Here is a 21818-nt window from a genome sequence, read left to right on the forward strand (position 1 = left end):
CGCGTCCCCAGAGGAGACCGCCCAGACGCGTTTCGCTCCAGAAACAAGATGCCTTCCGCGCATGCCCGCTGGTCGGTCTCAACTGCCGCTGTAGGAATAGTAAAATAGCCGTCTCAAGCAAACAAAGTGTCAAATCCGGATTTGACGGGGGCTTATAAACCCAAAGTGACACACAGAGAAACGCAGGAGGAATTTTATTTCTTAAAAATATATATTCTGCTCTCTTTTTTTGGTCACCCAAGGACGGCAGCTACAGCAGGAGGAGGAGTTAGCGGCGTGTTTCCGCTAAGAGCAGGCCGAGACGGTAATCTATGCAGCCACACTGAGAATTACAAAACAGCGGCAGACCAGTTGGCAGCTACTGCGCGAAATAGTTTGACTGAAATTTGTTTAATCTTCGGGGACTTTTGGTTGTTCGTATCGGGAGGCTAAACAACGAGAGAGTGAGTGGCAGCTGGACTGTCAGCGATGGAAGCTGAATTTCGGGAAATCGATGAAAACGGCAGCTGGAACGCCATTTATCAGGTAAGAGCTCTTGGCAAATTAAGGTGGAAATAATCAGACCGTAGCTGAAGCTGGTTAGGCCAACGTGTAGCTTACGTACAGTGAGGTGGTAGCTATAGTTTCTCTGGCTATATGAGTATGTTGTTGGTGTTTAGGTCAGTGCCTGTTCTTCCTGCTCGGAGTTATCCGATGATTGATACGTCTGCTCGGGTATAAAGGCAGCAGCTCAACGCTGACTGACGTCATCATACTTTTTTGGACGTACTAACTTATTTTTAATGAATTATTCTCAGTTTCGTCCACTGTTTCCATTCCGCTGTTAATTGGCAGCTTAAATATAGTTATTATAAATGTTTATAATACATTACATAGGGGTATAACACCTGAAACCGAGTGAAATCACGATACAAACCTCCAAAATATCATATCGCGGTTTTATCTCTCCCATACCATGATACACATAAGATGTAAAATGCCATAGGTAACAATTCAAATGGAAATGCATCACAATAATGGTAGAAACTTTTCTTTATGTAAAAACGTTCTAAAGAAGCCACGTTCTAAAGAAGTTTTAGCCTTTCATAAAATGAAAATTTAGTCATTTTTTTGAATGGGGTTTGATTTAAATGCATTGTTAAGGGTTTTCAGTGGGGTTAATTTAGAAAAAATACATTACCGACAAAACAAATAACCCAAAAAAAAACCCAACTGAAACCTGCTTTGAGCCAGGAATCCCCCTCTCCCAATATACTATGACATAAAGGATTCATTAGTCTGTTATATGTAACATACAGCTTCTATTTTAATTCTTTAAGACCATATCCTAAAACTTAAAATTAGAAGTACCCCTTTGGAATTTTTTTTGTGAACTAGCAAAAGTACTGTTCAAAACATTTACCAACACATTAAATATTTTCTGTACATTTGTGGTCTGCCAAACATGTTGAAGGCATTCACTTCCTCATTTATGATATGAAGTGTACTGGTTTTTTTTCTTTCTTTCTGCTTATAAGAAAATTTGACCTGTTACTCGAACTTCATGTAATCACCCCAAAAGGCTCATTTTGAGCCAGGAAATGCTCTTAATGGAGCTTAATTGTTATTCATAATCCAGTCGCGATTAAACGATCAGACTCGTTGTGGACTTTGGTTTTCTCCCTCTGTCTTTGTTATTCATCCCTGCTGAAGAAAATTGAATAAACTGAAACAGTGGAACGTGAGGTTATGGACTATGATTGGTCAGTGAGCCAAATCTCAATCATCTCTCTATTATTTACAAACATTATGCAGTGGCTGAAGTTAAAACCGTGTTGTTGTTGTTTTTTCACATGCAATCTTCTTTAACTGTTACATAATTCAAATAAAATAGAAAAAAATGTTCAGTAGGCAGGGCTTTGGATTATAAAGCCAGACCAGGTGATGGTCCCTACAAGCCCATAACGGGATGTTTGTGGGTCCAGATGTGCGAAAGGCTGTAATAGAGTTTGGCCTTCTTGGGAAACCGTTAACGCAGCCTAAGGTAATCCACAGAGAGCTGAAGCTGACAGCAAACTGTTCAGCATTGCCAAAAGCAGATAGGGTGACAGGCCCTAAGTAATCTAAAGTTGAAAACCATTAAAAATCCTTCCACAGGTTCACCTACCTATGCCTTGAAACTTTTTCTCCCACTCTTTAGCTCTCTTGCAGTTATACTGCCTGCAGCTGAACTAAACAGCGAGTTTAAACATTTTAGGAAGAGGTGAGCAGAAGAGGTGGGCTTGGAACATATATATCATAAAACAATAAAAACAATGAAAATGAATGTTGTTTCTTGTTTTCATAATAGTTGGAAATCAGAATTGACATTTAAATTAAAATTTCATTAGCCACCGTAAGAAAGGGTAGTCTAAATACAAGCTTTTGACAGTGTTAGTATTGAGGCAAATATAATCCTGATTATTATTGAGATAGCTAGAGGAAATTGTAAAAGGGTCATCAGCGAATGTCATCATTATTTGTTTGTCTTAAATAATACAGCAGTCACACTCAGAGCTTTTTAATGTGGAGTGGATGTTTTTTTTGTTTTTTTTTTTAAACAAAACAAAACAGAAAAAAACCCCTGCAAAAACACCAAAACTCTGCTTTAATGCTTGTTTTCCTCCTTTTATTCTGTTACAGGAGATTCGGCAGCAGTCGAGTGAATTCCCTTGTAAGGTTGCCAAATCACCTGAAAACAAGACTCGGAATCGATACAGAGACGTTAGCCCGTGTAAGTTTGTCTTTGCTTGCCTCAGTGTGCTGGACTGCAGAGTCTGAAATACTTAAAATATTCCCACAACTCTCAAGGTGTTGTAGCCACTAAAATTACATTTAGGACCTCATTATACACTCGTATACTGGTTTCATTTATCTAGGGCAGATATTTTAAAATGTTTTCATGTAATTAACTAGGGTTTTCAGTGATTTTAAGCATCACAGTTATGCCAGGTATTTATGCCAAACCTGCTGTAAAAGGGATACATTACCTAAAACTTCACCTGCCTCTTAAAGCTAGCACCATGCAGACAGAGGTTGGTCACAGGGATACAGTATTTGGGTAACTGCAGTAGAAACATTGTCCAAATGCCTCTGAAAGTAGCAGATTTGTTTGTGTCCTGCCTGCCAGCTCTGGTTGCTCAGTTATCAAACCACATGTGCTTCAGGATATCTCTGAATCTTGCTCTGCATCTGTGAACTGTGGTTCATTGCAAAACATTAAAGTGAGTGAGTAGAAGTGGAAAATTACAATAAAATCAAACACTGTTATGTTTTAAAAAGCAACATGCTCACATTTTCACACAGCTTTCTACTATCTTTGCCACACCAAAGGGGTTATTCGTGTAAGAAACTATGAAAAGTTGTGGACTGGCAAATGTCATGTCATGTCATGGTAGGAACCTTTTTCTGATTTAAAAGATCACAAAGGTTCATATAAATATACAGCTGGGGTGATAATGCGACCTCATTTGAATACTTGAAGGTTAAGTGAATGCCACTGTGGGTCTCTTTGCTTGGTACTCTACCCGCAGTGTTGAAGGGTCTGTAATCTTCTATTTATGTTTAAACATCTGTGGTGAAGTCACAGCATTATGCAGCATTATATAAACACCTAAGCTGGCTGGAGTTTCAGTAGGTACAAGAACTGTAATATCAGTTTGAAGTTAAGTAAAGGTAGTGTTGCGCAATAGAAACAGCCTTGCATCACTCTGACTGGCGTAGTGTTTCCAGCTAATTTATTACTGAGTGTCTCAAAAACAGCTACACAGGGGAAGATCAAGGAAAGGGGAAATTAAGTTGTTTTTTTTTTCTCCCAGCAATGCTTTTAGTATCATTTATTTTTTAAGCGTTGAAATAAATGGTGAAATAAAAAGCAAACACAGAAACAAAAAAGAGAGGAAATAGAGGAAATGCTTATCTTATTAATATATGGTTATCCATAATCACACAGCTCCTATTTGTTTGTATTTTACATAAAAAGTGAGCGTATATACTGATGCACAATTCATTCATAAATATTAATAGAATTTTTTTTTTCTGAATTGAGAATATATCTTAAAAATCTTAAAGGAGCCACTGTTTTTTGTGAGCTTGATTTCATTAGCGGTGTTGCCCTCATTGGGACTTACTGGTGTCTTTGACCAAAATTTTGGTACTGTTACAAGCTGTGTGCTGGATATTGTGCTGTTACTTCAGGATATAAATCGGTGTATCTAAAATATATTCTTACTGGCAGTTTGCTGACCATACACAATGTTAAAGGTGCATGTGGATTAAAGCTAAATTTTGAAGCTTTAAGTTAGAGTTTTGCCATTTTTGGGGAGCCAGAGTTGACCTTACATGGATGAAAGGGTGAAGAGCTGAGTTTACAGGTACTGTTTTTTAGCAGCATCAATGAACTGTTAATTAATACAGTAGCAGTAAACACTCACCAAAAAGGAGCACAAACTTTGTCACTAGTTTGTATCACACATTAGTTGTTAGTCAAATGATCTCCATTTAAAAAAGCTCAGTGACTGCAGTTAGTGGAGGTGTACATCAGCTACATGTAAGTACACTTGTCAATCAACACAATGACTAAGCTAACTCAATAACTCACTTATCTAAGTGAATGAGTTTCCTCTTTTTTTTCTTTTCTACACCAAGTTGTAAATATATATTTTAATGCTGTAAATTTGGGCGTTTTAACAGGGGAGTCTTGTGGGAATTATTTGCTTTTAGAGTCAACCTCAGGTGGTCTCTAGAGGATCTGCAGTTTTTGTCACTTCTTTGTTTTCAGCTCTGGAAGTTTCCCTCTTGCTGGTGACTCAAAGAACACAAAGATACCAATTTTTTTTTCCAATATGTATTTTTTTGATCATCAATGTCTTTTTTTGTTTGTTTGTTTTGTTTTTTTGCTTGTTTGTTTTAATTTTCTATAACAGTTTGGCATTTAAAATGGGTCTAGTGCACTTCTTCTCGTGATAATCTTCTCACAGGTCACGCTGACCTCTTCTCAAAATCTTTTTACTGCTGGAGACTTTGCAACAACTGAAAGCCTCATGTCAGCTTCAGCAGATAGTCAGGTTGCGATGAACTTTCTACAAACATCCTGAACTAACAGCTGAACAACAGAGTTTCCTCTTTTTCACACTCAATAAGCCATGCAAATTTTTTTTTTCTCAGACTAAGTTGCAAATAGTTACCGTAAATACCAACAAGGGTTTTCTTATTCCCCTTTACCAGATATGAAAATCAGGAACCTGAAAGTTTTTTTTTTTTTATACTGCTAACCTTTTACCTAAAAGGTTATTTCACTGGAAATCATAAATAGCTAATCTCACAATAGTAAACATCTTTAGTTTGTATGAAGATGCTTGTTAAGTGTTCCCTACAGCTGTTTTGGTTTGAGAACTGCATTTCTAGTCCCTGGTGGGTTGTGGCATTTAAAAAAAAAAAAAGTTCATGTGCATATTTTCATATTTCTTTTTCTTCTTTTTCTCTTCTCAGTTGATCACAGCAGAATACGTCTGCAGTTAGGTACAAATGACTACATTAATGCCAGCCTAATAACAGTAGAAGAGGCACGGAGGAACTATATCCTTACTCAGGTAAGTGTAGAAAAGATTCAGCACTGAAAATTCAATATTTCCTCTAATTCAGAGAGACAGTGACAGAAAAATTCAAACCTTTAAGTCAGTATTTTCTGATTGTATAAGATAATTTAGGTTCCTGGTTGGCCTAATGACCATAATATCTTGTATTTTATAGTTATGCCTTATTTTAGGTCCTTGTCTGCAGGATTTTTAAAATGAATATGCAAAGTTATTAGTTTGTTAGGGAATAGAGCTAAAGACGAGGCCACTCTAATGCAATAACTCAGCATGAGGTCCTCCCTTTATGAAGGTCATAACTCTTAGTTTCTGCTGACGCCGTTTTCTTGAGGTTTTGATTCGGCTTTTATGATAAATTTAGAATCCTTTTGTTTGTTGTGCTTTTAAACGATGAAGGGGTTTCTTTTCATTCTACCCTCATTCTAACCTCAGTCGAGGTTTATCATGTTTTATCACTTTTAAGTCGTCCTCAGCATCAATGAGTCGACCTTCTGGTTAGAGTGACACTGGGAAAGCACTTTGACATTAGGGCTCGTTATACTACTATTGCTGAAATGAAGTCACAACTGCAGGCACAAGTGCTGCTTTGGTCTTCATTCAACTTGTCCTGTGCCTCAGGTTTTTGTTTTTGTTTTTTATCCTGCTGCTGTTTAGTTCAGCCAAGTGGACATGAATATACCATTGTGTTTGTTGTTCTGCCGCTTATGCGGCTCCAAGTCAAAGAGGCAGCAATGTCAGCAGACGCTCTTCTGGGCAAACACTGAGGTATTGCCAACCAAGGGACACAATCTTTAAAAGGTGTCCTGGGTTTGCTGGGGCTTCTCCACCCTGGACCTGCCTGGAACAACTCACCTATGAGGTGCCAGGAGAACTCCTGGTCAGTTGCCTGAGGAGCACTGGCTCTACCCTGAGCCCCTTCTGCATAACCACTCTCTTTATACTGTCTTTGAGGCTGAGCCCAGACATCCTTTAGAGTTTTGACTTTCTGCCTTTTTGATCTGCTACCCACAGCTCGTAACCATCGAGAGAGAAACAAGGCTCATTGAAGATTGATTTAAAAAAAAAAAAACACACATAAAGCTAAATCAGTTGCCAAAAGCATTTAAAATGTCTTTATTCCTTCTCGCACTGAGAAAGCAAAACTTTTAGAGCACTTTGTGAAGCAAATATTGTCAGTTATTTAGTAACAATACCAATATATTAAGCTGGTAAATGCTCCACGTTTCATAGTGCACACATTGGAAATGGGCAAATGTAAAGACCCAAAGTGTCCAAGTCAAAGCACAGGGCAAAGCTTGGGGATGATCCCTGCTGGTACTAATGCCGGACAGACAATGAACTGGTGACAAGGCAGAAGGAACTGAGCAGGAACTGGGACTGAACTGATCTGCAGCTGGCATCTTTGAGCTGATAATGGAGGGTAGCTTCTGTGGCTTTGGGTCAAAGCTGATTTGGCAACATTCAAAGAAGTATATTAGACAGGAGTGATCATGTTTCCTCTCCCAGCCATGCAATTACAACAAAGTGTATTACAAGACAGTTTGTATAAGCTCTGTGTATTACAAAAAATGTTATGTATTTACAAACAGCACTCAAAATTGCGTCTATATTTCCAGCCTATTTTTAGGAGTTTATAATGTAGATTAGATCAGTTTTTGATCCAAAGAAGTTACGCAAAGGGTAAACATACTGCAGTCTCCCTCTGTAGGAAATTTCAGGGCAAGAGTGTTTATGCTGAAGACCAAATGTCTTAAAAATAAATGAATAAATAATAATAATCAGATGCCTTGGAAAGCTCTTTAAATAGATACTGTTTTATTGTGTTCTGTTACACTAAAAATATTATTTCCTGCCTTTTATATAACAAATGTGCTGTACTTCCTTTTTAGGGACCCCTACCAAGTACATGTGGCCATTTCTGGGAAATGGTGTGGGAGCAGAGGACCCGTGGTGTAGTGATGCTGAACCGGGTCATAGAGAAAGGCTCTGTAAGCAGCTGTTTGAGTCCTCACAATGTTTTAGTATCGTCATACCTTGTTTATCTTTGAACCTCACCGCTGTCTGTTACCCAGCGTGTAATGTCATTCTTCATGTCATTTTAGATTAAGTGTGCCCAGTACTGGCCAGAGAGAGAGGAGAGAGATGCCATCTTCGAAGACACCAATTTCAAGCTCACCCTCGTCTCTGAAGACATCAAATCTTATTACACCGTCCGTCAGCTGGAGTTGGAAAATCTGTGTGTAAGTTGTCTTCCTGCTGAGTTTGGTTGTAAAACTGTAGGGTTGGGTAAAAACACACTGCTGTAATGAAAAGGAATGATGAACTTCAAAGTGAAAATGTGAAAACTTTAAAAAAGTGAAAACTTTGTAAACATAGATTTTAATTTAAAGGAACAATTTTCATACTTAAGATCATTAGTGGAAAAAAAAGAAGAAGTCAAGCCTGACGGTGAAGTGGAAATGAAGAATCAGGCCGGAGTTAACAAAAAAGGCGCTATAAATATTTGAGACTGTGAGAAATGGTCTACTTTCTAATGAGCTGCTTTTGCTCTGTTGTTGCTGTTTTTCTCTGCGAGGGTCTTTTACTGTGTAGCCTCTGTTTTTATTTTTCCTCCATTGGTTACTGTTCTGTGTAAGACTCAAGAACTGACAGCAACAAATGACATACACTTCCTTTTTGGCTCTTCAGCGAGTCTCTATTTCACACTTGGTGAAACAGCACTTCATCTTTGATGCTGGCTTAATTGTCACATCTACTAACTTGTGGTGCCAACATGCTAATGATTAAAAGGAGTGTCTGTTTATTCACAGATTATAAAAAAAAAAAAATGAATGTCACGCTTGTGATAATTTATAAAAGAGGAATTTGCACCACATGGTATTCTACCCTACATCCAGGTTTAGTTTAGAATCAGCGCTTTGTTTTGAGTTTTTCATTTCTCCTACATGTTTTCTCTCCAATCTTTCTCTGCAGACTCAAGAGACTCGTGAGATTCTGCATTTTCACTACACGACCTGGCCCGACTTTGGGGTGCCGGAGTCTCCTGCATCTTTCCTCAACTTCCTGTTCAAGGTGCGAGAGTCGGGCTGTCTGAATTCAGACCAGGGACCAGTGGTGGTGCACTGCAGTGCTGGAATTGGGCGCTCCGGGACCTTTTGCCTCGTGGACACCTGCCTCTTGTTGGTGTGTACAAACTCTGTTCTTAGGAAGTCATGATAATAACAAATTTAATCTCCTAGGAGACTGACATTTGCACAGGAAATTAAAGCAACCTTTTCTTGAGAAGCTGTAGTGCTAGAACAACACTTGATTTTCAGACATAGTGACGAAATGTGCTAAGATAATGGGAATCCATTATAACAAATTAGTTGTCTAAGCTGTCTTGTTGGAACACCTGGTTAGATATTGGACATATGGTTAAGTTGTGTTAAAAAAAAAAATCTATTTAAAGTTGTTAGTTTGCTCAATTACTTTTTTAGATTCTAAAAATGGGAAACTGTATCAAAATGTCTGATTCCTAAAAAGTCAATTTAATAAGAGTATTGCATTAATGTTGAATTAAAGCTGAAAGTTTGAACTTCAGTAATATATTGATTGAAATCCACTGTAGTACAGAAAAAAAGTGTCATTGTCCAAATTCGTACAGACCTTACTGCAGACCTCACTTTTAGAACCACATCAGCAGCCCAGTTTAATTTTTTTTAAATCATTTAAGAAGTTTTATAAAGGTTAGAAGTTTTTTATTCCAGGGAGATGCTGAAAAAACTATCCACACGTTTATTTCTACCTGGCTGGTGCACTGAAACTCTCTGCTCAGAGGAATCTTTGAAAAGAAAGAAAAAAAATCAGTTGCTGAAAGCAGCTGTCAGCTGTATTTAAAAAACAAAAATAAATAAATAAAATATAGAACACCTGCACTGAGGTCGTTACATTGGCTTTTAGTTGGTTGCTCTTATTTATTCGTGTGCCTAAATCTATTGGCTTAAGTTGTCTTTACAGTTTAGTGGCTGAAACCTCTGGTAGCTCACTCATTGTTCTCAAGTAGAAGCACATACAGTTTTGTTTATTTATTTTTTTTCTTGCTAGTGTGACAGAAGTCAGTACGCTCTTGCACACCTTACAGAGGACGTCAGAAACGTCTGTATTGAATGTTTTTGCTGCTGTGTGTAGATGTCCCTACGTAAAGACCCGTCTTCAGTTCGTATTCGCGATGTGCTGCTGGAGATGCGACGCTATCGAACGGGCTTGATTCAGACTGCAGATCAGCTTCGGTTCTCCTACCTGGCTATAATTGAAGGTGCCAAGTACATCAAGGGAGATACTTCTGTGCAGGCAAGTCCCTCCTCTCTTTTCTGCTCTGTGTTCTTAATGTACAAATTTTACTTGGTTTGTCTGTTTTTCATTAAATGCTATACCAATATCCACCTTTTATATTTTTATGTTTGGACGGCTATGAGAGTAACTTTACCTGCTTCAGAATTTAAGTTATTGTTTTATTGTTGTTGTTGTTGTTGTTTTTTAATGGACCTTAGTCCAAAGCTTCAGTTTATCTGCTCTCTGAAACAAACTGTTTTAGTTTCTTGCTCCCCTTAATCCATCTTTCATTTGATTGGCTGTCACTGGTAAAGTGTATCACGGTGGAGCTATCCAGTCTTTAAGTCTGACGTCATTAGCCGTGCCAGGGCCCAAACTCTGCTGCAGGTCCCTAAGTCCAGCGATCACTGCGGCATCACTGAGAGTTAAAAACTGTCTAGTTTTGCATCTAAATATAATATACCATGTTCTGACTGAGAGATTTATGAAACAAATGAAGACGTACAGCTCTGCTATCACTTCCAACATAAATGAAGACAGGAAAGTAAACAGCAGTGACGTTTGTAGGGTTACTAAAGTTTGGCTTGATGGTTTGATGTGCTATGTGATCACTAGCGACACAGCTATGTTAGCATAATATAAACAGTGAAGCTGGAGGATGAACGCTAACTTTTTTCCACTCAATAAAAGTTAACGTGAGGGTTCCCGAAGGTCCGGGACAAATGCAATCACATGGCAGGATGCTGTAAACGGACTGAACTTCAGTCGGGAGAACAACTGAGATAATCCAGTAGTAGTTTGGGCCCAGAAGCAGGATTAATGGCTATGAGAATTTGCATATTAATGATCAAGGAACTGACCTCCCAGCCCATTGTTCCTTCAGTGGTGCTAGTTTCAGTCATTGGGCAAATTTACTGTTTATAAGGTTGGGAATACTTGCAGTCAGCTGAGCTTGAAGAAGTCACTTGGATGAGTGATGATGTGACATCCAGATGAACAGAATCAACCTTTTGGCATAAAGCACATAAACATCCTATGAGTGAATGTTAGAAATCACTCTTTGGTCATGTGTGCGTGCGAGGGTGGTTCATTTGACTTGGAGTTCAAAGCCTGTGTTTGTTTTTTATAAACAGGTTTTGTTTTGTCAGTTATGAGAAACCATAAAAATAAATGCACTGAGTTTAATGTTCTCATTTAACTGGTAATTTAAGAAGCATACTGTGATTAGACTGATATAATAGAAGAACAAATATAAAGGAAAATGCACAGTATAATGAAGGTAAACTGGAGTCTCTGTTGATGAAAGGTTCCCTCTAAAAAATAAACAAAAACAAAACATGTTGCAATATCTATCGATTTGAAATCTATTATTTTAGCTATTTTTATTTTTTTCCCCTCTTCAAGGAGTCATGGAGAGCGCAGTCCAATGAGGAAGATGATCCTCCCGAGTTCACCCCTCCTCCTCCTCTTCCTCCTCCCAGAGACCCTCAGAATGGCAAAGCAGAGCCGTCCTTTTTTCCTGAAGAGATCATCCGAGCAACAGAGACCCACAGTCTGGGGTAATCATCCAGATCACGTTTTGTTTGCGTTTATCTAATATTGTTAGGAAAACAGGATCGGGTGTCAGTGTTGATTCTAAAGCTCATAGCTCCGTGGAGCAGAAAGGCCAGGAAACATAATTAAATAGAGTGCAGTTTGAAATATGAGGTGTTGAATTCCTAAAATTAAATACACAGACACTACAGAAAGCTCTCTGTTGATTCGTGATCAACTTGCTCCATCCGAGGGAAGCATTTCACCAGTGGGTGTGTTAAGATACCACAGGTGTGTGCTGATGCTTACAGGGCCTACTTTAGTCCTACAGCCTACGTACAACCTTGCAGATTGTTGTCTAGCTGTAGCTGTTTACTGTCAGCAGGGGGCAGTGTCACAAACAACTGCTCTGTGGACTACTCTCTAACAAAGAGTTTTAAAACCAATGAAAATTGCCCACTGCAGTCTCAGTTTGTGCTTTTCATGCCACCTTTTTATCACTTGTTTTATTTGGCCCTTCTCGCTCTATGATGTTAACTCTTCCTGTTCAGGCCCACTTATCAATCAATAAGCATGCGACCTATGCACACCATCATCCCTGTACACCTACTTTTTTTTTTTTTGGTTGTTGTTTTTACACAAGCACATCTGTGTAGGTTGCATACCCAAAATCCTTCACTCTGCATTTCCAACTGTGCAAAAACTCTGTATCATGAATCAAGATTAGTCTTGATACTTGATATCTTGGTTAAATAAATTTTACTGAGGCTCAGTGCACCATCTTGTGGCACATGTGGTATTATAGAAAGGTACAGCGTGGCCCTTTTTCACGTAGAGTTAAAAATGATATCTTTTCAATACAATACTTTGTGAATACAAGGTCACAGTGATTATTTCTTCACATTCTGTTGTGAATTTGTAATTCTGAAAAGGTTTCATAAACATTTTAAATACATGAATTTAGTACCACTAATCAAAAGGATGTTTTGCTCACAGTGATTCTTTGTACATATGCTGATCTCATTGCTCGAAATGTCATTCATATTTGAAAAGAATGAAATCCTTATGCCCCACTGATTAGACTTTATGAGGTCAAAAAAAGGTAAAGTTAGTACGTTGTTGTGTTTTTGTTTGTTTGTTATTTTTGTGTTTGTTCTTTTCTCTCAAAAACTAATCTTCCAGTTTCAGCTAGCAAGGAAGTCCATGTTTCTGTGGAAAAAAAGAAGTTTAAAAAAAACCCCAAAAAATGAATTATTTTCTCATCTGAACCTTCATTGTTTCTCATTCAGCTCCTCAGAAAAAGTTCGAAAAAGGATGCCAGCTGCTGACTCTCAGCCTGCTGCTGACCTCCAGCACGCTCGTGATGGTGTTGCTCAGTCCGACGGCCATTTGGAGATCCACGATGATACCTCCTTTCCGAACAAATCTGAGCAGCAGCCAAAGGAAAACTCTCCCGTGCCGGGGACTTGGTCCCCACTACTAACCAAAGTGTGCCTGTGCACAGCGCTGGCTCTCAGTGCTTTCGCCTGCTATCGAGCCTATTTCCACTGATGCCCTACTTCCCCGTCTCTCCACTGACGTTGCAAAGTGGACAAGGCTGACCAATCAGCCCGCTTTGACTCTGCTAGGGGGTGGATTGTTTGGTCTTCAGCAGATTCACTTCCACTGGTTTTAATTTTATAAATGCCGTGCGAGTGGTTGGCTGGCTGCCGACCTTATGACCGACCCAAACTTTCTTTCTGTGTGTCATCTTGGATGCTCAGGGCCTCAGTTTTTCAGGTGTCACATCCCAAATAATGTGTGCTGGCTTAAACGCAGACTCAGAGGGCTCTGCTGGTCTGTGAATCAGGATGAATGACCTATCAGCCCAATTTTTTGTCATGAGTCTCTTCTCTTATTTACCAAACGACACGTGAATGTGTTCTTCCATGTTATTAGTAAATCATGAGCCCGTTAGGATTTTGCTTTCTTTTCTTTCTTCTTTTGGTTAAACAAACAGATCAGAAATCGTAGAACCAGATTTATGACCAGCCTGTCTGAAAATATGCCAGTGTGGGAGAAACCTTATTTGTTTTGTTTTGTTTGTTTGTTCCTTTGCTGTTGGTCAACATGGATCCCAAGAGTAAAATGAAATCCAGAGCATGTTGGGGTGGGCCTTGAATTGTTATGTGACTCCACTAATAGCCTGCAGGTTGAGTACATACAATATATGTGTTTGTGTGTATATGTACATTTGTGTGAGTGGTAGTTTTTAAATTCTACCCGGTGAAAAATATTAATATAACATTTACAGGACATCAAATGTGAGATGTAGACCGGGTTCTCTCCTGGTATGTGATTCTTTTTTTTTTTCTCTCTCCGTGGTAGCCCAAAAGTGACACAGGAGGAGGGGAAAAAACAACAACAACAACAAAAAAAAAACCAAGGTCGAGTGACGTGTCTCACTCTGTATTTGTAACGTCTGAGTGATTTCAACAGCTTGAGAACTTTTAGAAGGTTATAAACATTGGGCTTTAGTTCTAGTATCGCTCACAGTGGATAAAATGCGTAACGTAACCGAAACAGAGTTGATTGACATTGTAAAATAAGTGAATGTGTGTTCAGTTGGTGGAGTGCCAGCTTAAAGACCGGAGATGCAAAGTAGCCAACGTCCATCTCTTTTCTCCAGCAATACAAATACTCAGCAATGTGTCGCCCTTTACTAACTCTCGAGTTTGAACGGGGAACCAGGGACTTTGAACAAACCAAAAATCAAACACCAGCACAGGGATGAAAATAATACACTGTAGTGATGCTCCATTGTATCTTGTCATGGCCCTGAGCTGGCGATATTGTTTTATATGATTATTATTTCTTTTAGCATGCTGCATTTGTGAATCAAAAGGTTTATCCTAAGAAGAGATTAGTTAAGCTGCTAGCGTTCGTTTACCTTTGGGACTCGACAGCTGTACCTTTCTTTAGAATGTATAATTCTGTATTAGATACAGCATACAACAGAAGTGAGTACACCCCTGCGGACTTTTTTAATGTTAAATTTGTTATTATTACTTTACTATTAGTTTGAATGCCGTTAGAGTTGTTACGTTACAAAACAAAAGACGCTTCACAGTAGAAACTCTGTGCAAAAGAAGTAAGCACACCTTTGACACATACCTGACACAGTCGCGTCTGAATGCTTGGTTTTTGGGCTCTGGTGCGGTGCTCGTGTGTATGTGGGGGAAAGGACATTAGCTGTGTTGTGATTTCTGCTACATTTCTGTGTGAAATGATCACTTGGAGAGAAATCAACAGGTGGTCTGTTCTCTTATGTCGCTGCTCGTGAAGTGAAAGTTAGGCCGATTCTAGAAAGGGTAAGGTGACCGTGACGAGCAAGGAGGATTCCAGTGGATGTTTATCAGATTGAACATTAAACGACCTTTAACCTGACAGTTCTCTATTTGCTGCTCAGTCACATTTTAATTGGTTACCGCTGAGTTTTTAATTTGCGGTGCTTTAACTACAGCTGGTTTTGTCTCTTTCACATGAGCTGACATTTAGGTGATATTAAAGAGTGGTGTACTCATTTCTTTTTATACTGTACATATATTTTAAATCAGGTTTCAGTGTGCTGAGTTGGGTTTTTTGTTTCTGCTTTAGCGAGGGATTAAATCTCAGCACCTGTGCAGCCGTTGCACCAGGTTTTCCCGTTTTTTCTATTCTTATGCTGAGCTCAAAAACATGTATTTTTTTATTTACATTTGTTATTTTCCTTTTTAAATAAAAGAGAAAAAAAGCCCAGTTGCTGTTGATTTGTCCTGATTCACACCTAATCTTGTTTTCAGTCCTGAAATGTCTCATTGTATTTATATTTTGGACAAATAATCGCTGTGAGCTGAGAACTATGAGTCCTCTGAGGTTTCCTACTTGTTGGATTGCTGTTGGGGATGGAGATGATTTCAGAATCACTGGAAAAAATGAAAATATGCACTCACCGACCACTTCACTAGCTGTACCTGTTCAACTGCTCGTTAACAGCAACTCAACGGGTTTAGGCAAATGGGTATGGCCAAGGCCACCTGCTGAAGGCCAAACTGAGCATGAAAGTGGAGAAGAGAGCTGATTTAAGTGACTGGTGCCATATGGCTGCTCAGAGTATTTCAGAACCTGCGGCTTTGCTGGGATTTCCCCCACATAACCATCTTTTGGGTTTACAGAGAATGTTCTGAAAACGAGAAACTGCCCAGTGAGTGTCAGCTCTGAGTGAAAATGAAGGTAAAAGTTTGCATGGATTCATCAGATAAATTACAGCTATTGCACAATTTAAAAAAAAAAAAAAAAAGATTTTGGTGGGGTTAGTTGGGAGGGACTCGCTAATTTTTCATTCGATGACCCTATTTATAAGGTTCTGCATAACAGAAAGGAGACTAAGAAAAATTTCATAGCTTTATTAACTCTCAAAGAGCCCGTCATGTTTTTCAGACGTAATTTAATCCTCCAGAAAAGAAAAGATTTTACTGATTTAAAGTGGGGGTATTTTGTGGTAATATTTTACTTCTTTTACTGGTTCTGTTTTGAGCAGCCACGTATCCTGCAGTCATAAAATTTAGTGGAAGGAAGAATCAGTCAACAGACAATGCATAAAATGGGGCAGTTTTGCTTTTACAGTTATGAAACACCCCCTGATGTATCTACTTAACTATGCTTGTAGAAAAAAGGTTCTGGCTTTAGAGCGTGACACTTGGAGGGAGGGTACAATTGATTTGGTTCTGGTTTTAAGAGCTTAAATATGTTTTTCATGTGGATATCTCCTGTATTTAAGACATTATATGTCAAAATAAAAAGCAAAAAGGTTGTGTACTTTCAAGGGGAAATCTTGCGTGGTTTTATTTAATATTTAACTTTTCTCAGATCTGAGTTTATACGGCATGAGCCGTGCAGTACTGACCAGCCTCTGCTTGTCTTCACCAGCAGGTGGCTCTGTGGGACTGTGATCCTCACCTGTTTTCGATGTGAAGCGTGGCCGTGTTTGTTACGGCCCACTCTTTCCTGTTTTCTGTATTATATCGGTGTTTGCTCATCAATTATGTTTGTATTTACAGCGGCGGAGAGCCTGGAGTAAACCAGTTTGCAGACACTGCCTCCAGACGTCACAGTGACTGTGAGGAAGGACGTCACATTAATTTTTGGTTTTAATGAAAATGTTCCCTATCTTTAAAGTTTAATTTTCATTATTTAATCTGAGAGATCCCCACAGATAAAACCACAATGCTGTACAGTTTGTGATTAGCAAACTTTGCGGTTCATAAATAACGAGATTTTGCTCCTGCTAGTGTAAAATCTTTAACAACAATAGCCATCAAACTTTAAGCTTAGGTTAAACATGTCCAGAGATGCATGCGTTTCTTGAGTAAACTTCACCACAGGGGTGTAGCGCAGATGATTTGGCAACAGTCTTGGCTAGAACTTCCTGTTTGGGAAATTAACAGGCACTGTGCTGTACGTGGTGTACAAGAATGCATTTTAAACAGTGAGTGAGTAATAGCACTCCCAACCACCGCTCTGCTGACGTCAAGGCAAAGAACACGCACCACTAGGAAAACTACAATCAAGGTGTGACCGGAAGTCCTAAAACCACAAATGTTTCAACTGAAACTACAATCTTTCTAATCTGACTGCGCTGCTGTGACTCATGCACTGTTTGTGGTGAAAATGAATTTTTTATTTTAATATTAGACATGTGTTAAATGTCACTTTGATTGTGTTTCCTATCTATATATGTCATCTGGGCCTACATTTTCTGATGTTTTTACTTTAGTGAGAAACTTAAAAAGAAAAAAAAGAGGGAAGGAGGGAGGGAGACAGACGGGCTTAAATAAATGTCAGAGGTGCACTGCGTTATCTCTCTGCTTCCTTACTCAGCCTAAATTTTCACAATGCTGACTCCACATTCACAGCTGACCAAAAAAAGATATCAGCCCTGCCCGGCTAATTCTTTCAGCATATGTCCTCAGTTTAGTTATTAACCTGGAACTTCCCAATAGCTGGCCAGCTGTGAGGGTGGGTGGGGCAATGGCTGACTGGAAGTCTCTCTTGTAGCCTGCAGTTCATTTTCACAGGGAGCCGAGCAGGGATCAGGAAATTCCTGAATAAGAGGAGAGTCAGATCTTTCCAAGAGTGACTCTGCAGAAGTCTGAGTCACCACACTCGGCAGCACTGTACAATGGGAGCTCAATACCACAACGTGTGAGTACACTGTCATCAGGTATATCATGTCTATTCATGCCCTTATTATTTCAAAACTCCAAAAACCCAGGAGAGTGAATAAGACAAAGCTTTCAGTGTTAACTTGTCTTGAAAGGCAACTTGGCTCAAATTTTCACAACATTTAAGATGCAAATAGTCACGATCCCTTTTCGGGCTTTAAAAACAAGTTTTTTTGTTTGTTTTTTTAAAAAAGAAAAGAAAAATCACACAGTTAAAGCACAGGTCAGTTTCTCTGAAGAGGCCACACCAGGAAATGAAAAGCATAGCGAGGTCCATACATATAGAGTTTAATGACTGATAATTTAAGCTTCATATAGCCTTCTCATGTACACTTTGGACCACATAAAGGCCTCAATCAGCCCACATATAAGTCTTTTAGACTTTATAAAGTTGTGTGTTTAAACTATAAGAGGGCTACCACACAACCAGCCCACAGCAACCTGTTTCACAAACCTGACAGACAGCTACCTGCCCTATGGGTCACTTAAAAATACACCCTCATGTCAAAGCAAAGTAGCGGATCTTTCATTCTGTTCCTGTTCATATGCCCGCAAGTGTCACCGAGCCCGTTTTACAGGACTCAACATGATAGCACAGTCGTTCACCAGAACGTCTCGACTTTTCATCTGCAAAACACAGTTTAGGCATGGAACCAGCTGGATGTAAGAATAAAACTTCCCACTCTGAGATTTAGCTGGAAGAATAATTTTTTTTGCTGTAAATGCCCTTTTTTCATTTAAACATCAAAATTCTTCTTTCAACTGGTTCCTTAATGACACAATTTTCTCTTAAAACAGAAACTGGCCTCTTTTCACATGACCTACTCAGTCTCATACCTCAGCTGCCTTTTGGTTGGACTGTGTGTTACCTTGTTAGCTGTCAGGTGCTATGAAGGTGCGGCTCTTTGTTTAATTTGGTGTGCACACCACAGCTATAAGCGGGCCAGATTAAAATTTGCAAAGGGCCAGATTTGGCTTGTGGGTCTTGAGTTTAACCCTTTTGCATTTAAAACAGAAGCTCTCTTTTTTTTCTGGTACGCCCCTCTTCAGGAGCCAAAAAATGTACACACTTGACCAATTTTCACACTTTACTTACTAAGTTTTACTTAAATAGTGAGTTAACTTTTGCTTGTTTTATATCCTTTACCTCACTTTATCTTTATTGTATATGTTTCCCCTGGTGGTCTGCACTCCACTGTTTGAGAAACACTCTACCAATAATAGAAAATATGTTCATTTACTTTCTTGTGAAAGGCAGCTACCAGCAAACAGAAAGCTAGAGGGGTTGGCTGAACCAGAGAAGACTGGAAACAGTTTATCTCTGTCCAAAGGTAATAAAATCAACCTTCCAGCACCTCTAAAGCTCACTGATAAACATATCTCTTCTAACTGTAAAAAACTTACTGTGCCAGGAGTTAGACTGAAAATATTGACAGCTTTATGAAGAGTTTGAGTTTTGTTAATTAGTAACCTTTAGAGGCAAAAGATTTTCGTTACCAGTCGGCAGAGCCAGACACGTCGGCTCCGTCTTTCTTTAGTCTTTCTAAACTGCAATGCAGTTGTTTTTTTTTTGTTTTTTTTTTTAAAGCTGGAAATATATTAGAAACATAAAACCCAGAAGAAAATTCTTCATCTGCTCACCTCCTCCCTGAGCCTGGTTCTGCTAAAGGTTTCTTCCTGTTCAAAGGGAGTTTTTACTTCCAAATTAGGGGTTGTTCATAGGGGTCATATGATTGGTGAGGTTTTCTGTTTTCTTTGTGTCATTGTAGTGTCTTTACCTTACAATATAAATTGCCTGTTGTTGTGATTTGGCGTTATAGAAATAAAATTGAATTGAATTGAACTGAACTGAATCGAAAAAAATATTGCACATCATTTAAATACAGTGATTCGTTTGAAGAATTTATGCTTGTTTTATTTATCTTTCCGGCCACCTCCTCCAGCTCTTCAAGGGAAAACAGTGATGTAACCTTTCCTGCATGTCTTGGGTCTGCTGCGGGTCCTCCTCCTGGTTGGACACACCTGTAAAACCTCACCTGGGAGGCGTTCAGACAGCATCCTTATCAGATGGCTGAGCCACCTCAACCGGCTCCTTTTGACATTAAATGATTAAAAACAAATACGAAAATCTGGTTGAACAACTCACACCTCAGTTTACTGGCAACAAATCTCTTTTCCACTGATGCAGTGCCAGCGGTGATGCCAAATTTAAATCAATATTGTCTGAACATGATTCTCAGGCCCTTCAGTGCGACTGTAGTAAAGCCAGGAAAAAGTCTGCTGGAAATCACTGCCCTAAAGGCTCAGGAAGACTCTCAACAACAAGTGTTACTGAACGCAGTCCATTCAAAAATTCAAAACAAAGCATATATAAACAACATCCAAAAACATTACAGCCTTCTTTAGGTCATGAATGTATGAAGCGTACTGATCAGTCTAACACTGGTTTCTGAGATACGTTCCAGGCAAAACCTGTTCACATATTCTTTTCCTTATTCCTTTCTGACACCTTTGACCTCTCTTGACGGTGTCCTCCTACATGCACATTTAGATGACTGCCTCTTCTGCGCACTTGGAAGCAAAACCAAAATACAAAAAGTGCCAGTGAGAGAAGTACCACTCTGCTAGTAATAAGGATTTATCTGTCACTCAGACAAATCAGTGTCATCTAATGGATCACTCCTATACATCCTGCTATGACTTTGGTCTAATCCTCACCCTAATGAAGACTTGGATTAGTGCTAAACTAAGAAAGAGGGTACGGAATAACAAAGCCCTCAACAGAATCACCCAAGTTACAGTTTACAAAGCTGTTGCTCTCTGCAATTTGCTTGGCGTACATGGACACTGTATGCCAAACAACATGAGAAACGTCTAAACATCCTCTGCTGAAGATGCTTAAGGAGTATTTTTAACATGAAGTGGTGAGACAAACTACCAAATGTTGAAATATTTGCCACCAAGCCTGCATGCTATCTTATCTCAGCACCCAAACTTGCGCCATAAAAGTAAAAGTAGTAGTAAGAGTCGAGAAATGTCACCAACTGTAAACATAGGGCACATTTGAAATAAAACAAAAAAAACCCCCACAAACTGCTGAGTAGCTGAAACGTCTTTCCAAACGTTACGTCTTTCCATTCTTCATTGATACATTTCTTTCAGAACTACAGCAGCTGATCTCTTTCATTCTTCAACGCCTACAGGCTGTTAAAGTAAGAGGTGATGCAACGCTGCGGTAAACATGTGTCTGTCCCAGCTATTTTGAAACCTGTTGTTGGCATCAAATTCAAAGAGAACATTAAAAAAAAGAGAGGCTAATTTCTAATCGAAAGATAACCATTTCAGGGTTTCACATGTTGTCTTCTTATTGCTTTGCCTAAACACACCCTTAAAATGATTTGACTTCTGTTTTTATCTCCATTTTACACAAAGTCGAAACTTTTTTTGGAAATAGGTAATTAGTAATGAGCTGCTGGTGCTTCGTATTTAACATATCCTTTAGTGCAGGGGTGTCAAACCTAAGACCCGGGGGCCAAAATCAGCCCTGCAAACGCCCTAATTCGGCCCATGGGGCAAATGTGAAAATGTGAAAAAGGACATAAGACTCTTGCCGATTGAATTTTTTCATTTATTACAGCAGCGTCTCTTTATCATGTAGAAAATCTGAGATGCACTGTTGAAATTGCTCTTCTTTAACTTATATTAGGTTATCTCAGGAGTTTAATGCACAAAGTCAAACTTCTTTAGATGTCAAATGAGTTCGATATCCCTGCTTTAAGGGGGAAAAAGGACAAGGATTTATGACCTCGGACTGTAAGCTTTGTGTAACTGGGGCCTTTTATCACAAAACAGTTACCACTTCCACCCCAGAGATACTTCCCCTCTAGTTCCCCTAGTAGCTATTTAAACAAAAACCACATGAGAAGATCAAACAGGTATGCAACAAATACAAGGATGTAATGTTTTAAGGCAGCAAAGACGTGAGAAAAAAGACTGGATACAGCAGAACTTTGCATCTCATCTCATCATCTGATGAGTCCTCGAGGTTAACTTGTGACCTCTTGAAGTCACCCTGACGCTGAGGTTGGAAAAACCCTTGGATTACACTCCTTCTGCT

At 39.1% G+C, this 21818-nt stretch overlaps 1 protein-coding gene and 1 long non-coding RNA gene across 3 annotated transcripts; both read left to right on the plus strand.

The window, feature by feature from the left end:
- Positions 1–31: 31 nt before the first annotated feature.
- On the plus strand, positions 32–15236 carry ptpn1 (protein tyrosine phosphatase non-receptor type 1). Its single transcript, XM_006794097.3, has 9 exons — positions 32–525; positions 2662–2752; positions 5509–5609; positions 7502–7600; positions 7715–7852; positions 8586–8795; positions 9783–9944; positions 11331–11485; positions 12749–15236. Exons 1-9 carry the CDS (start codon positions 469–471, stop codon positions 13008–13010), a joined length of 1275 nt encoding a protein of 424 aa, XP_006794160.1. The 5' UTR covers positions 32–468; the 3' UTR covers positions 13011–15236.
- A 2169-nt stretch (positions 15237–17405) lies between these two features.
- Positions 17406–19829, plus strand: LOC118454429 (uncharacterized). 2 transcript variants are annotated; one of them, XR_004843740.2, is made up of 3 exons: positions 17406–17681; positions 18956–19032; positions 19645–19829. It is a non-coding gene; the product is annotated as an uncharacterized LOC118454429 (long non-coding RNA). The 2 variants fall into 2 exon arrangements; XR_004843741.2 differs by lacking the exon at positions 18956–19032.
- The last annotated feature ends 1989 nt before the right edge of the window (positions 19830–21818 follow it).

This window comes from Neolamprologus brichardi, chromosome 20, assembly GCF_056152115.1.
Source record: "Neolamprologus brichardi isolate AB-2024 chromosome 20, ASM5615211v1, whole genome shotgun sequence".
Taxonomy (NCBI): Eukaryota; Metazoa; Chordata; class Actinopteri; order Cichliformes; family Cichlidae; genus Neolamprologus; species Neolamprologus brichardi.

Excerpts from the sequence above, each read along its gene's own strand:
- ptpn1 (XM_006794097.3), top strand. The coding sequence starts at position 469 with ATGGAAGCTGAATTTCGGGAAATCGATGAAAACGGCAGCTGGAACGCC. Across the intron at positions 2,753-5,508 it reads ATACAGAGACGTTAGCCCGT|TTGATCACAGCAGAATACGT; the intron begins GTAAGTTTGTCT and ends TTCTCTTCTCAG. Across the intron at positions 11,486-12,748 it reads ACAGAGACCCACAGTCTGGG|CTCCTCAGAAAAAGTTCGAA; the intron begins GTAATCATCCAG and ends TTTCTCATTCAG.